The 17,565-nt window shown below is 43.9% G+C and overlaps 1 protein-coding gene across 1 annotated transcript in view; it reads right to left on the bottom strand.

The window, feature by feature from the left end:
* Positions 1–8,828: 8,828 nt before the first annotated feature.
* Positions 8,829–17,565, bottom strand: part of LOC147302889 (NACHT, LRR and PYD domains-containing protein 3-like) — a 117,183-nt gene continuing 108,446 nt past the window's right edge. Inside the window, exons 11-13 of the mRNA XM_086284405.1 lie at positions 17,199–17,375; positions 11,319–11,498; positions 8,829–9,021 (exon numbers count right to left, since the gene is read on the bottom strand). Coding sequence (XP_086140531.1) covers positions 8,829–9,021; positions 11,319–11,498; positions 17,199–17,375 — 550 coding nt within the window. The remainder of the gene's footprint in view (positions 9,022–11,318; positions 11,499–17,198; positions 17,376–17,565) is intronic.

Raw genomic sequence — 17,565 nt, 5'->3', positions numbered from 1 at the left:
AGAACAGCTTCAAACATCTGTTTCTGCATCATTCACTGTTTATTAGCCACCAGTCTGCTGTTGTGTTCAGTGCTGTCGGCCTCTGACAGTAAAGCCTCATTTCTGCTGTTCCATGGAAACTTTTTAAAATGATGACAGATTACAAACTCTCAGCTGTGTCTGTAATCAAACCTCTGTAACTTTGCTTCACTTCAGCAGCATCAGCTCATGTTCACATGTTGCTTCATGGTTTGCTTCAGTTTTTGATCGACTGCAGAATATTTTGAAGGTTATCTGCTATAAAAAGCCAGAAGAGGAAAATCTGCTTCATGTGTTTCTGTTTGATCCTCAGTGACTTTGACACAAAGGCCTCTGCTGTGATGATCACACCTCTGATCAAGTCTCACAGTGTCACAACTGATAAATGATCAGAGTTAGAATATTTCTGACTGTCTGCTGTGTGCCGTGACCTTTGACCTGCTAAAGACAGTCAGCTGTGGATTATTCATTGTTGTGTCTGATACTTAGAACTGTGAGGAAGAAGCTACACAGTTAATCAGGGTCCCCTCTCTCTGAATCAGGAAAGGTGGGCAGGCCGCGTGTGGGCCGCGGGCCATACGTTGAGTATCACTGTTTGAAATGTGAACATTGTTCTGCTGCAGTCAATGGACTAAACCAGAGAAGAAGAAAACAGACTTTACCATGAAGATCCTCAGTGTGGATCAGTATAATATCAGCCTGATGTCTGCAGTTTAGTGTCAGCACAACTTTCACATCATATTCATCTCAGCACAACTAAAACATGCTGACTGACCTCAGAGTTTCAAGTTTACATCCTGGACTCTCCAGGAAACCACACAGATGCTTCACTCCTGGATCCTGCACGTTGTTCTTAGTTGAAGAAGAGGAGTCATTACTCAGGTCCAGCTGTCTCAGATGGGAGGGGTTGGACTTCAGTGCTGCTGCCAGATAATCACAGCTGATCTCTGACAAACCACAGTTCATCAATCTGTATAAAGAATGAAAGATGTAAGTTTATTAGACAAAGTGCTTGAAATCATTCAGTGTTTCATCATCTGTTCAGAGCTGAAGAAGGTTCAGAATGTAGAAGTTTAGAAAATGGAAACTCCAAACAGCTGAAGCCAACAGGAAGCAGCTTCAAACAAACACAACAAGAGAAAAAACTCTGAATGTTTCACATTAAAGTCGTACATTTCTCATAAAAACAGGACAAAGACTTGAAAAAGTCGTGTTTTTCCTTCCAGGAACCACATGGCTTCACTTTTAAAGGTGAAGTGTGACAGAAATGGACATATTTGAAGTCCAACACCTTTTTCCAGTCACATTATTAAAGCAGACAAACTACAAGCTCATTTTCATTCCAACAAGTCATCTTCTGACCTGGACTAACAACACTGGTCTCTATGTGCAGCTGGCTGTGAGACCAGTGCTCAGGGAGCGTCTACAAAGTGCAACACTGAAAGAACATCACACACTCATTTGCTTCCAGCACTTTCACACAAACATCTACTGTCATTATTGTCACCAAACTCTGTGGATCCTTTATTGCAAATTCAAATGGGATCAAATGGTCAGACAAAAGAGGGTTATGAGGAAATATGATGAAATGTTGTGTATTAGCAGCAACTTATTGAATCATTTTCCTCAGAAACCAAACAAAATGATTGACAAACATGTTTTTACAAACTCAGTGTTGGACTTGGATCAGCAGGATAAGCTGATGTTTAAAGGCATTTGAGTCTCGCTGTATGAGAGTCCAGTTCTTACTCAATATTTATGGATGATGTTCTTTCAGTGTTGCACTTTGTTTGGCACAAAATGAAATTATTTGGCCTCTCAGATGCTTTTAGAGATTCCCAAATGACTGATGATGACATCTCTGGGGTCTGATTGATAGAAAAAAAAATCTCTTTGAGACCTTTTGTAACTGACAAACTCTTCATCTGCTAACAACACTGAGTTGAATCTCCATGGCTGATAGTTGGAGCAGGCATCAGGAATACACATTGAAAAAACAAGAGGAGAAATCACCAGAGTCTTATAATCACATTCTGTAACTAAAGGGAGACGTTTTTCTATACAAATATATGTTTTATGGACATTAGAAAAAAAGAGTATTGATGTGAAGCAGGATTATGAAATCTCCATACATCAGCCAGCCCATAATTATCAAGAAAGCTCTGAATGACGCATGCTGAGTTTGGACTAAGTGTACTTTTGTGTGAACTGTGGTCCATAGCAGATAATGAGCAGTTTAGGTCTCCCTCAAAGATGATATTGTGTGATGACATATTGGGGAGCCGCGCAAAGACATTAGTGAAAAATCTGTGATCGTCCCAATTAGAGGCGTAGATATTTGCTAAGATCAAAGGAAAACCATAAACTATATTTTCTGCACTTAAAATCCTGTAATTTTCTCATAAATCGACAGTGCGCCTTATGGATGAATTCTGGTTGTGCTTACTGACCTCGAACCGATTTTATGTGCTACACGGCGCTCAGAAACCTTTCAAAAGATGTTTTGGTACGACTTTGCTCAGCTACGAGGCCGCACCGCTTGATGGATTGTTGGAGCATTACAGCTACGAGGAGCCTCGCGGAGTGATACGTACTCTGCTTCAACGTAATATTACTGTATTGAGTGTGTATAAGGACCATAAATGGCACCTGTAAGAGACACGGTTACAAAGAGGGTTTCAAACTCCAGGCTGTCAGTCACGCAGTAGAACCTGGGAACAGAGCAGCTGCTTGTTATTATGCTCAGCGTCTGTTTACATTTTGACTGCACGATTGTGAGCTTTTTGTTATGCACAAAAACAACATTGTTTTCTTTTATTTATGGAGCATTATTATTTAATAAATGCTGATCATTTATTCCTGAGTAATTGTTTCATGTACATCTACGCTGTATGTTAATAAATGTGCCTGTGTGAGATTTGGGACACAGCTTTGACTAAGAACTCTCTTTTTGTTCGAACTTTCTGGCTTCAAAAATATCGAGATATATATCGTATATCGCCATCCAGCTAAAGAATATCGAGATATGAACTTTGGGTCATATCGCCCAGTCGTAATATTGCAATAGGTTGTCCGTTAAACTCAAGCGGGGCTTGGGCCCTGGCACGGCGTAGCCACACAATCCTGGTAGTAGTGACGCTCGGCTATGACGGCGTGCGGGTTACCAGCTGGCTTTCTCAGGATAGGGCTCCTGTGTGAGCGGTCGACAATAACGTCTTTATCCATACCCAGCACTTCACGTAGTAGCACGGATACGGCCGTGGAGGAGCTCGAGTCCAGGCCCTCTGGGATCCCTATGATGTGGATGTTAGCTCTCCGCTTCCTGCCTTCATCACATTTATCCTTCAGGTCAGACAGCTCCTCCTTCATACTCTCTACTGTAGACTGCAGGGTGGTCACCTCATCGCTCCACATTGACAGCCCATCCTCAGCTTCTTTCACTCTAACCTTTACTCCATCAACTTCGCCGCACGTCGCCGCCATGCTGTTAGCGATCTCATTTCTCAGTCCTTGCACGTCAGCCCTTATATTGTCAAAATCTTCTTTCAATGCATTTCTGACTTCTTCTTTTAACAGCGTGCTAATGTCCTCTTTAATGGATTGAAGAAGCTCCAATTTTAGAGCAGTAGGATCCACATCACGCGCGTCTGTTGAGTCTGCTCTTCAGCGGCCGTAGAGCTGGACGCTGCCCTTTGGCCATCATCGATACTCTCGCCCGAGATCGCACCGGGGCTAAAATATTCACCTGCTCAGCTGTTTTTGATCAGTTTGAGCCTGTGTGGTTTGATCAGGTGGAGGAACGATGTGATGCTATAAAGACATCATCTTGTCCAAATGAAGTTGTTCCAACACGTGTTTAAAAAGATTTTAAAGGTTGTCGGTTCCGACATCTTAGCGATTTTTAACAGCAGTCTTAGTTCAGGTGTTGTACAGCCTGTTTTAAACATGCTGTTGTACAGCCTGTACTAAAAACCTGATCTGGATCCTCTGTCCGCTCAAATTTCAGGCCTATTTCAAAGCTTCCCTTCCTGCCGAAGATTTTGTAAAAGATTATATTTGTTCAGCTGCAATCTGTTGTAAAGGTTTCAGTCTGGTTTTAAAGCTCTTCACAGCACTGAAACTGCACTTTGGAAAGTTCTTAATGATCTTTTATCAGCCACTGATCAGGAGACTCCGCTGTGCTTTTGGATCTGACCGCTGCCTTGACCACAGCATCTTGACCTCACCATTGGAGCATGGCGGCATCAAGGGCGCTCTATTAGACTGGTTCAGCTCTTTTATTAAATCGCATTATTACATTTGGGGCTTATATTTGACGGCAATTTGAAAAACAGCTGAGCTCAGTTGTACAGCGGTCTTTCTTCAAACTGAGGCTTTTATCTAAGGTGAGATCATTTATATCTTTTAAAAACCTTGAACGGGCGATCCACGTTTTCATGACGTCCCAGCTGGATTATTGTAACTCCTTATATGTTGGAGTTAGTGGGACCTGCCTGGCAAGACTGCAGCTGGTCCAGAAAGCTGCAGCTCGTCTTCTGACACAAGCTCAAAGACATTTATCGTCCCAACAACCACATATACGCTGGTCCCTCGCTGTAACACAGTTCACCTTTGGCGGCCTCGCTGTTTCGCTGATCTTTTTTGTGCAATTTTGCATGTTTTTGTTTTTTACAGCGCATTGTGTTCTGCGTCCTGATTGGCTGTAGACCATTGTCAGCCAATCTCGTGCCGTGTCTCCTGTACAGTACAGAATGTGTTCAAATTTACAGCAGTGTGACTCTGCAGTGCTGCACTGTATGTTTGTACGTTTTGTCCCAACAAACAACAATGATGACGAGACGTTTTGCACCTGTGGTAGCAGCCAAAGGCAGAGGAAGATGCTGACCATCATAGTTTCAACAAGGAGGCAAAAAGGTTGTAACTGTCCACAACAAGAACATCGTAAGGATGGAGTCAGCTTTGGCTTTGTGGCTCAGTGACCGCAGGAAAAAGAACATCGTGCTGGACACCAACATTATCTGCAGAAAAACTCAAAAGCTTTATGAAACTTTACCTGACAGCGAGGAGCCCAGGCCATGGACGAGTGCTCCTCACACAGAAGCTCATTTAATGCCAGCAAAGGCTGATTTGACACGTTTCAGAAACACTTTGCTTTCACTCTTTAATAATGAACTTATTTTTCTATGAAGGTTTGAACTTTGTTTAAACAAGAGAGAAAAGTGTGAAAATGTTCATGCCTGTCTGAGAAAAGTGTAGAAAGTGTGCAGTGAGGGTTTAACTGCCTTAAAACTTCTATAATACTTGTAAAACATAAAGCTGCTACTTCATTCTGAGACTTATTTTTAGAACGTAACTCGATAAACGAGCGACCGCAGTAATGTATTGTGTTTATTTTGAAAACTCTCAACAGGATCTTCAGATTTATTTTGAAAGGTTTATCTGGAAAACACAAACACATAAGCAGGAAACAAAGAGCGTGATATGAAACGATAGACGTTTTCATATGGTCATCATATATACATCGTTCTATCGAACAGCCCCAGCTCCTGCTGTCAGTCTCTGTAAATCTGCTCTGAAAACACATTTGTATTCACTGGCTTTTAATACAGCATGAGAGTTATTTGATATTTGATGTGTGATATTAATATTAGGAGTTATTTTAATCGTTATTTTGGATTCTTGTACAGCACTGTGGTCAACGCTGCTGCTGTAATTAATGTGCTATAAACACATAAACAATCTGCAGTTAAACATCCAAAACTAAAGATGTGATCGCTGCCTTTAGAAAATGTGCTGATGCACAAGATATCAGCTCCATTAAGGTGGAATGTGGCCGTGTTAGAAACATGTTGGAAGAAGTTTGAAGCTGAAACTGTGAAGCTGAGAGTGAAAGAGCTCCAGCGTCTGTCACAGGAAACTTTCTTATTTCCACACTGATGAAAGCATCAAGCTTTGATTTCCTGCTGCTTTTATTGAGTCACACTGTGAAACTGAGCCACAGCTGAACCAGCATCCCTGTACAGCAGACACTTACAGCGCTTGGCTGCTTCCATTGGACCCTCTGCACAGAGCTTCAGTTTCCTCTTCTGGTCCCAAAGTGCAGAACAACAAGGTTTCAAACAGCTTCGTTCCAGCAGCATCAGCCACAGACATGCAGAGAGAATCCTTTGGTTGTGTTGTGTGTTTGCATATCTGCTGTGTTGCTTTGTGAGGATGGATCATCTCCTGCAGCTCCAGATAAACAAGCTGCACCTGAACCTGGTAGCTTCACTTAGAAGACACTTGTGACGGGAACGTGTGAGAAGTTTTGTGCAGACAAGTTTGGATTTAGAGTGTGGGACGAGCTCTCCACAGTCTTTGTGGAGATCCACATTCTGCATACTGCCTGTGAGAAGCTGCAGACATTTGTCCTCCAAATCCACTGAGCAGCTGCTCGTGGTGGTATTAGCTTCATGTGTGCGTGTTAGCATGAAGCCTCGGTCACACTCTGCTGTGGACACGGTCACGGACAGCTGGACGCCTGATGGACGAGTCGTCCTTCCTGTTAAACTTCTTTGAGCATGAGAATAGCATGAGAAGCTCAGTGGACACTGTTCAGGGTTTTAACTATCGCTTTCACTTCAGCTTCACCAACAACAGCACAAGCAGAGCAGCCCACTGCCTGCATGGCTGGGACAGCGCCCCCTGGTGACTGTAAACCACTACAACATGTAGACGGCCGTCTGCAGGCTGGATGTAGCACCACCGCAGAGACGTGCTGCAGCTCTGTTTAGTTACCCAGCTGACAGCAGAGGCTGTAGTTTACTGTTACCAACATGGAAAACTGAAGCTTCACCAGCTGGAGCTACAGAGCTGGAGAACAAAGGAGACTGAGAGGCCAGAATGATGTGGGAGGAAACATCAAGAGCCTGTTTGAAAGGAGACACATGTGGATGCTGTGCCAGTCTGTGGTCTGTCAGAAGTCAGCTGAGTCACACTGCAAGAAGCTGCAGAATCTCAGAGGAGGAGATTTGGAAGTGTTTGTGGGACAAACTGGACTCAAAGAAAGAAGATGTTTGTGAAGTCTTTGGTGGAGGTGAGCAGTGTGAAGCAGAACACATGCAGATGAATCAGGAGGTCAGCATCAGTGTCTCCTTGTGGTGGACGGTAAAAGAATCAGAGCCAACGCTCCCGTCCACCCTCGGCATGAAGCAGTGCTGTTTCTGAAACAGGAGGACAAGTCCAGAGAAGACAGAGGAAGCAAAGATGAGGGTGGGACAGGACAGCAGGACTTCCTTCACACCTGCAGCTCCATCACACTGCTGTAGCTCCTCTTCATCACACATGTACCTGCAGCCTGTCTTCAAGTCCAGGAGTCACCTCCACACAGTGTAGAAGCCTCCTGTACAGACCATGGAGTCCAGCCTCTGTCAGGGAAGTCGGCACTAAAGTCTGAAAGACTTCAATCTGTCTCTGCTCCACCCGAGAAAGACCAGCACCGTACTTGTTGTGCATTCAAGGAGGGAACATCAGCGCTGCATCGTGGGAACAACACCGCAGGAACAAAGACACAGCACGGCCGATGAAGGACGAGGACAAAGGAAAGGTGAGTGAGAAGACCCCGGTGGTGTGGACGGACCTGCAGGGGCTCCAAGACTGAGGAACAGAGACGTCCATGTACCAGCTGAGGATGCTGCAGTGATCCAGGGAGCTCGGTCCAATCTGAGGCCGTGTGAACTACGTGGACCACAGTTTCTTCACAGACTTCAGCCACGTGAACATCTGGAGATCCAACAGTGTACGAGCTGTGAGCCATCAGCTGTTTCTCTCATCAGCTGCTGTAATGAGAGCTGCTGGAATCATCTCGAGCAGCAGGAAATCACTGATGTTGTTTCTAACCAAAGATATGGGACTGAGCTCCGCTGAGCTCCTTCTACTTTCATCCAGATAAAAACTGCTACAGTCTGCTGATTATTGCTTTGCCTCCATCACACGAGCTCTTTATCCTGTTCTTCACTCTCATTGGTTCTTTGTCTGCTTGTTTTTACAACAGTAGTCTTCTGATTGGTCAAAGACAATCAGCTGTGACTAAATGTAGCTCCTACAGCAGTGATGGGAATAACTACTGAAGCTAATCCAGTATCAAAGCTCAGGAATCAGCAGCTCCCACCTCGTTTTCTTTCAACAACTATTTTTAGCTGCTGTGTTTTTGTGTTTCTGCAGACCTCAGACATCCTGCTGCTCTGGACAACTTTTTCATTCTTTTTTATCATTATTTTGCTTTTCTTTTATTATTATGTTATATGTATTAATATGTGAAACACTTATTCTTTGTGTTTTTGCTTTGCTCCTGTCAAACTGCTTTAATAAAATCTGCTGCAGTCTAAACTGTGGACGTTCCCTTTTTAACCCTTTGTGAAACAATAAAGGTTTAAATCTGAGTATTCATCTATGTTAGTGTTTAATGGGTCTAATAGGTTGCTTTGGCCTTTCCCAGTAATATCTTCCCTTGCAGTCTGTGGTCCAGGCTTCTAAAACCATCCCAGGTTAACAAGAACTACAATCTAGAGGAGAGCTGCCATAACAGGTGTGACTGATGAGATCTGACCTGCAATGTTACTCAGGTTTGTTTGTATCAGGACAAGCAGGGAAGCCGCCTGGACGTCAAAGTAGTTAGAGCTGGGCGAGTGTCCTCACCCACATCGGCTTCACAACTCTGCATCATCTACTGAGTAAGACTCAGAGCATCAGAGATTAGAAGGTCTACAAAGAGCTGAACCAGACTTCCTGTAGAAAGGTTTTAGTTCCACAGATCGACAGTGTCAGCACAACTAAAACGTGGAGACTGACCTCAGAGTTTCAATTTGATGTTGTGGATTCTCCAGAAGAACACACAGCTGCTTCACTCCTGAATCCTCCAGCTTGTGGTAGCTCAGGTCCACCTCTCTGGGATACGAAGGGTTGAGCTTCAGCACTGCTTCCAGATAATCACAGCTGATCTCTGACAAATCACAGCGCTCCAATCTGTATAGAGAATGAAAGATGTAAGTTTATTAGACAAAGTGCTTGAAATCATTCAGTGTTTCATCATCTGTTCAGAGCTGAAGAAGGTTCAGAATGTAGAAGTTTAGAAAATGGAAACTCCAAACAGCTGAAGCCAACAGGAAGCAGCTTCAAACAAACACAACAAGAGAAAAAACTCTGAATGTTTCACATTAAAGTCGTACATTTCTAACAAGAGTATTTTAAAGACAGCGTCACTGATGATCATCTTCTGCCCAGTAAAACTTTGGTTTTCCACATGTGAGTGTTAATGATGCACAAAGACTGTGAGTGCAAAGAGGGAGCGAGGAGGATGACAGAGAGATGGTACAGGAGCATCAAGAACCCGGCGAGGAAATGAGCAGAAGGACTTTGGAGCCTGTTGGATTGAAGCTTTCACAGAGACGTGTTTGACTGGACACCACCAGGACAGACTTTTAATCCCAGGATTTGGATGAGCTTTCTGTCTTTATGGTCACAAATGATGCTGTAACTCTGTGAATGTCCTGGAACTGTCAGCAGTGTGGTTACGTCCTTTTGACCTGAGTTTCCACAGCTCTTATAACAGCAGTGTACATTCAGACTGAGACACGCTTCAGTCTGTATGGACCTGTTTCTGTAGCTGCCACCATCATTCTACGGTCGTGTCCAAATTCATGGGCTGCATCCTCCCGAGGACCCGGCCTTTGCGGTCTACGTGGGCTGGGTCCTCAGAAGGTCGGGTAGGCTGGAAATAAACGGCTGGGGAAATTGGACGGTCTAGCCTTCTGATTAGCGTCACCGCTGTCTCGGTGGAGTTTAATAAACTCAGCCGTCTGCTCCTTGCTATCTAAAATATAACAGGACACTGGCGTAAATTCTCGACTGTCTCATACTTCTGTTTAATCAGTTTTCTGTTTGACGTTTAGTCAGCTCTGTAAAGACCAAGGAGGAACCCACCTGGGGGATTAATAAAGTTTTATTTTATCTAATCTAATAACTTTAATCTCAGCCAAACCGATTTACTCACGAACAAACAAAACACTGAAAAAAGCCAAACAATAACATTTTGAGGTTGTCTAAGTGACTTATATATCACGTTTAACCTGAGTAGCGAAAGTCCGCGGTGATCTGAAAATGATGTGCCGGGAGTTGTGCCGTTCTCGGCGGCTTCAGTGACCCTCGAGCTCCCGGCGAGCTATCGAGCTGGTGGGTAGCAGACGTCTCCGAAAACGTCGAAGCACTTTTGCAAATATGCGGTATCTTGATAAACCGAGCAGATATTTGATGTTTACACAGCTACTTTCTCGCCTGAAAATATGTTAAAAGTTTATTTTGTGACCGAAAAAGATTAGTATGAGTAATTTTAAAACTTAGTAGCGGCCGCCATTGTTGGAAACTGGAGTTTGGCTGGGCCGCGCTATGAATTCTGGGATATGGTAGGCCACGAAGGACACACCCGACCCATCCTTCAAATTCGGGGAAAAGGAGGACGCATTTGTTGGCTGCATTCGGAGGAGTCTACGAATTTGGACAGCCTTCGACGTGTCGCTGTGACGTAATCGGTCTACAAATGCGGCCTCAGGAGGATGCAGCCCATGAATTTGGACACGACCTACATGTTTGTACATCAGCTTAACAAATACTGTCTGCTGTCTTCATTTATTACTCTTCACCTGCTTCACTGTCACTGTGTGGGCGGAGCTGCCTGAGCCCCGCCCACACAGACACAGCTCCTCTCTGGAGCAAAACTTCTGCTTCATCTCCGCCTCTTTTCTTCATCCTCCACCTCTCTTTTCTCTTCTTCGGTGTTCTGCAGCCACAGAGCCTCACAGCCATTAGCACGCCCATACCTGAGCAGCTAGCATTACCCAGCATGCCGTGCAGCAGTGTCAGTTTGTAAATGTGCAAGAATTCCTGCTCCAAACTGTTTCACAGAGTGCTGTGTGCCGTGACCTTTGACCTGCTAAAGACAGTCAGCTGTGGATTATTCATTGTTGTGTCTGATACTTAGAACTGTGAGGAAGAAGCTACACAGTTAATCAGGGTCCCCTCTCTCTGAATCAGGAAAGGTGGGCAGGCCGCGTGTGGGCCGCGGGCCATACGTTGAGTATCACTGTTTGAAATGTGAACATTGTTCTGCTGCAGTCAATGGACTAAACCAGAGAAGAAGAAAACAGACTTTACCATGAAGATCCTCAGTGTGGATCAGTATAATATCAGCCTGATGTCTGCAGTTTAGTGTCAGCACAACTTTCACATCATATTCATCTCAGCACAACTAAAACATGCTGACTGACCTCAGAGTTTCAAATCGACATCGTGGATTCTCCAGGAAACCACACAGATGCTTCACTCCTGAACCCTTCAGGTTGCTGTAGGTTCCACTCAGGTCCACCTCTGTGGGATACGAGGGGTTGGACTTCAGTGCTGCTGCCAGATAATCAAGGCCAATATCTGACAAATCACAGCTCTTCAATCTGTATAAAGAATGAAAGATGTAAGTTTATTAGACAAAGAGCTTGAAATCATTCAGTGTTTCATCATCTGTTCAGAGCTGAAGAAGGTTCAGAATGTAGAAGTTTAGAAAATGGAAACTCCAAACAGCTGAAGCCAACAGGAAGCAGCTTCAAACAAACACAACAAGAGAAAAAACTCTGAATGTTTCACATTAAAGTCGTACATTTCTCATAAAAACAGGACAAAGACTTGAAAAAGTCGTGTTTTTCCTTCCAGGAACCACATGGCTTCACTTTTAAAGGTGAAGTGTGACAGAAATGGACATATTGAAATCAATGATATCAAAGCTGGAATCAAATGAGTCCAAGTCTTCTGCTGATTCAGCATCACATTCATCTTTGCTCCTTGTTCTGCATCCCCACCATAAATATAAAGAGGCAAAACTCACATTTTCCAAAATCCTCTTTAAGCTTCGACAATAAAGGAAGATAGTTTTATACAAGTCTTTGTGGTTTTCTTGTCACCCAGATGCCCGAGTACTTAAACTTGTTATAGCTGGGTTTAAAAGGGGCTAAAATACACAAAACTCCCCAGTTGTCGTACAGATAGACTTTGCCTCGCTCTTCCCAAAATTCACTTTATATCCAGAAATTGTTCCAAATTCCTTAAGTATGCATTAAGGTGACCTTGAGGCTCTTAAAGGCGCCTATAAATAAAACGTATTATTATTATTATTGTAAGTCTATCCAAAAGTTTGCGGAGGCTGTTCGATGGGTTGGAAATAAATAAAATCATGTCGTCGGCATAAAGAGAGACTTCATGTTCGATACCCCCTCGATGTTTTCCCTCAACACCAACACATTGTCTCAGAGCAACAGCTAGCGGTTCAATGGCAAAAAGGAGACAGAGGGCATCCCTGTCCTGGGGGGCAGATTATTGTTAGTCCGGACGGCTGTTAGAGGGGAGCAATACAATACTTTCATCCAAGATACAAAATTAAAGCCACATTTTTTAAGCGTATAAAAAAAAATCCCATCTCACCCGATCCAACGCCTTTTCTGCATCAAGCCAAATTACAGTTTCCAATGTATCACCTTTAACATGGGTATAAATGATATTTAATAGAGCTCTAATGTTCAAAAAAGAGTGCCTAATAAAGCCCGTCTGGTGAAATAATGGAGGACAAATACTTGTGTAAGCGACGGGCCAACACTTGAGCCAGGATCTTGGTGTCTGTGTTGAACAAAGATATTAAACGACATGAACGACAATCTAAATGGTCTTTTTCCTGTTTTACAATTAAACACATCACTGCTTGATGCATTGTTGGAGGCAACGACTGTGAGAGGAAGGATTCTTCAAAAGTTGATTTTAACAGTGAATTCAGTCGGTCAGAAAACTTTATGAAAAAATCAGATGGATACCCGTCGGGGCAGCAGATTTTCCAGACTGCATGCTCCGTACGGCCGTTTCAATTTCAACATTAGAGACAGGTTCCTCCAGACTAGCGATCGCATCTTCTCCCAAGGAGGGAATATCAAACACCTTATTGAAATCATTGTGGATCTCAAGGATAGTTTGGTTGTCTGTAGACCTTATTCCCTGGTCATTGTAGATCTCAAGGATAGTTGGTTAGCTGTTCTTAGTCGTAGCTGGTGAGCTGATAACTCGCCTGTTTTTTCTCCATGTTCATAAGCGTAGCTGCAACTTTGACTAAGCTTGTTTTGTAGATATGAGATTGTATTCAGTTTGTCATTGTAACCGCTGTGTATATAATACAGGCTCAGGAGAGTGGCTGTACACAGCATGTAGTTTAGTCATTTCATCAGCTAACTGAGAGAGGCGCTCGGTCCCTATTTTATTCCAACCGCCCCCAACATGTCCGGCTGGATAACCACTGCTCATCTACCATCACAATGAACACCGGTGTACCACAAGGCTGTGTGATGAGCCCTTTCCTCTACTCCCTCTTCACCCACGACTGCAGACCTGCTGATGGTTCCAACACCATCATTAAGTTTGCAGATGACACCATGGTGATTGGCCTCATCAGTGACAACGATGAGGCCGCCTACAGGGAGGAGGTGGATCGTCTGGCTGAGTGGTGCGACAGAAACAACCTGCTGCTTAACACTGAGAAGACCAAGGAGCTCATCGTGGACTACAGGAGGAATGCTGACCCACATCCACCCATCCACATTAAGGGGACAGCTGTGGAGCGTGTGAGCAGCTTCAAGTTCCTGGGAGTCCACATCTCCGAGGATCTCATCTGGACGACCAACTGCTCCAAGCTGGTCAAGAAGGCTCACCAGCGCCTCTTCTTCTTGAGGACTCTGAGGAAGAACCACCTGTCCTCAGACATCCTGGTGAACTTCTATCGTTGCACCATCGAGAGCATCCTGACCAACTGTATAACAGTCTGGTACGGGAACTGCTCTGCCTCGGACCGGAAGGCGTTGCAGAGGGTCGTGAAAACTGCCCAGCGCATCGCCGGAGCGCCACTTCCTGCCATAAAGGACATCTACAGGAAGCGGTGTCTGAAAAGGGCTGGGAAAATCATCAAAGACCCCAGTCACCCATCACATGGACTCTTCACCCTCCTCCCCTCCGGGAGGCGCTACAGGAGCCTCCGAACTAAGACCACCAGGTACCGGAACAGCTTCTTCCCCACAGCTGTCAGACTCCTGAACTCTGCCTCCTGACATCTGACCCACGTTAAACTCATGGACTGAACATACACACACCCACAATGGACAACTGTACCCTCAAACACACAATAATAACATGGACTGAATCACCACTCACAACCACCAGCACTTTATATAGCCTCTGTAGAAACTATCTACATATCTCACTTATCTTAACTGCACTAGCTCTGTGTAAATAATCATTCTGTACATTCGATAATCTTTAATCCTACAACTGTTTACAACTTGCATAGTTCCCATTTCTGTATAGCTGTATATCCCAGATTCTGTAAAGTTATTTATTTCATATTCTGTATAGTTTTTCATATTTATATCCTGTTCATATCCTGTACATAGCTTGTACTCACTACAGCCTGTACATACTTATAGTTATAGAATATTCACAACATACTTCATACCGTGTACATTATAACATACCATAATAGACCCATTTCTGTAATATACTCACATATCTATATTATTGCTAATATATATTGTAATATATCTATGTCACTAAAGCACTTCTGGATGGATGCAAACTGCATTTCGTTGCCCTGTACCGGTGCATGTGCAATGACAATAAAGTTGAATTCTATTCTATTCTATTCTATTCTATTCTGTTTGGCACAAAATGAAATTATTTGGCCTCTCAGATGCTTTTAGAGATTCCCAAATGACTGATGATGACATCTCTGGGGTCTGATTGATAGAAAAAAAATCTCTTTGAGACCTTTTGTAACTGACAAACTCTTCATCTGCTAACAACACTGAGTTGAATCTCCATGGCTGATAGTTGGAGCAGGCATCAGGAATACACATTGAAAAAACAAGAGGAGAAATCACCAGAGTCTTATAATCACATTCTGTAACTAAAGGGAGACGTTTTTCTATACAAATATATGTTTTATGGACATTAGAAAAAAAAGAGTATTGACGTGAAGCAGGATTATGAAATCTCCATACATCAGCCAGCCCATAATTATCAAGAAAGCTCTGAATGACGCATGCTGACTTTGGACTAAGTGTACTTTTGTGTGAACTGTGGTCCATAGCAGATAATGAGCAGTTTAGGTCTCCCTCAAAGATGATATTGTGTGATGACATATTGGGGAGCCGCGCAAAGACATTAGTGAAAAATCTGTGATCGTCCCAATTAGAGGCGTAGATATTTGCTAAGATCAAAGGAAAACCATAAACTATATTTTCTGCACTTAAAATCCTGTAATTTTCTCATAAATCGACAGTGCGCCTTATGGATGAATTCTGGTTGTGCTTACTGACCTCGAACCGATTTTATGTGCTACACGGCGCTCAGAAACCTTTCAAAAGATGTTTTGGTACGACTTTGCTCAGCTATGAGGCCGCACCGCTTGATGGATTGTTGGAGCATTACAGCTACGAGGAGCCTCGCGGAGTGATACGTACTCTGCTTCAACGTAATATTACTGTATTGAGTGTGTATAAGGACCATAAATGGCACCTGTAAGAGACACGGTTACAAAGAGGGTTTCAAACTCCAGGCTGTCAGTCACGCAGTAGAACCTGGGAACAGAGCAGCTGCTTGTTATTATGCTCAGCGTCTGTTTACATTTTGACTGCACGATTGTGAGCTTTTTGTTATGCACAAACACAACATTGTTTTCTTTTATTTATGGAGCATTATTATTTAATAAATGCTGATCATTTATTTCTGAGTAATTGTTTCATGTACATCTACGCTGTATGTTAATAAATGTGCCTGTGTGAGATTGGGACACAGCTTTGACTAAGAACTCTCTTTTTGTTCGTACTTTCTGGCTTTAAAAATATCGAGATATATATCGTATATCGCCACCCAGCTAAAGAATATCGAGATATGAATTTAGGGTCATATCGCCCAGTCGTAATATTGCAATAGGTTGTCCGTTAAACTCAAGCGGGGCTTGGGCCCTGGCACGGCGTAGCCACACAATCCTGGTAGTAGTGACGCTCGGCTATGACGGCGTGCGGGTCACCAGCTGGCTTTCTCAGGATAGGGCTCCTGTGTGAGCGGTCGACAATAACGTCTTTATCCATACCCAGCACTTCACGTAGTAGCACGGATACGGCCGTGGAGGAGCTCGAGTCCAGGCCCTTTGGGATCCCTATGATGTGGATGTTAGCTCTCCGCTTCCTGCCTTCATCACATTTATCCTTCAGGTCAGACAGCTCCTCCTTCATACTCTCTACTGTAGACTGCAGGGTGGTCACCTCATCGCTCCACATTGACAGCCCATCCTCAGCTTCTTTCACTGTAACCTTTACTCCATCAACTTCGCCGCACGTCGTGTGAGTGTAAACCACTACAACATGTAGACGGCCGTCTGCAGGCTGGATGTAGCACCACCGCAGAGACGTGCTGCAGCTCTGTTTAGTTACCCAGCTGACAGCAGAGGCTGTAGTTTACTGTTACCAACATGGAAAACTGAAGCTTCATCAGATGGAGCTACAGAGCTGGAGAACAAAGGAGACTGAGAGGCCAGAATGATGTGGGAGGAAACATCAAGAGCCTGTTTGAAAGGAGACACATGTGGATGCTGTGCCAGTCTGTGGTCTGTCAGAAGTCAGCTGAGTCACACTGCAAGAAGCTGCAGAATCTCAGAGGAGGAGATTTGGAAGTGTTTGTGGGACAAACTGGACTCAAAGAAAGAAGATGTTTGTGAAGTCTTTGGTGGAGGTGAGCAGTGTGAAGCAGAACACATGCAGATGAATCAGGAGGGAACAAACTGAGTGGGCGGAGCTGTCTGAGCCCCGCCCACACAAACACAGCTCTCTGAATCAGTAAAGGTGGGCAGGCCGCGTGTGGGCCGCGGGCCATACGTTGAGTATCACTGTTTGAAATGTGAACATTGTTCTGCTGCAGTCAATGGACTAAACCAGAGAAGAAGAAAACAGACTTTACCATGAAGATCCTCAGTGTGGATCAGTATAATATCAGCCTGATGTCTGCAGTTTAGTGTCAGCACAACTTTCACATCATATTCATCTCAGCACAATTAAAACATGCTGACTGACCTCAGAGTTTCAAGTTTACATCCTGGACTCTCCAGGAAACCACACAGATGCTTCACTCCTGGATCCTGCAGGTTGTAGTTGTCGCTCAGCACCAGCACTCTCAGATGGGAGGGGTTGGACTTCAGTGCTGCTGCCAGATAATCACAGCTGATCTCTGACAAACCACAGTTCATCAATCTGTATAAAGAATGAAAGATGTAAGTTTATTAGACAAAGTGCTTGAAATCATTCAGTGTTTCATCATCTGTTCAGAGCTGAAGAAGGTTCAGAATGTAGAAGTTTAGAAAATGGAAACTCCAAACAGCTGAAGCCAACAGGAAGCAGCTTCAAACAAACACAACAAGAGAAAAAACTCTGAATGTTTCAC

This window comes from Aulonocara sp. 'chitande type north' Nkhata Bay, linkage group LG23 (assembly GCF_057382095.1).
Source record: "Aulonocara sp. 'chitande type north' Nkhata Bay isolate Kocher_YH1m ecotype deep benthic linkage group LG23, A_spYH_male_GT1.1, whole genome shotgun sequence".
Lineage (NCBI taxonomy): Eukaryota > Metazoa > Chordata > Actinopteri > Cichliformes > Cichlidae > Aulonocara > Aulonocara sp. 'chitande type north' Nkhata Bay.
The sequence above is the reverse complement of the archived record's forward strand: the minus strand, read 5'-3'. Positions and strand labels throughout refer to the sequence as shown.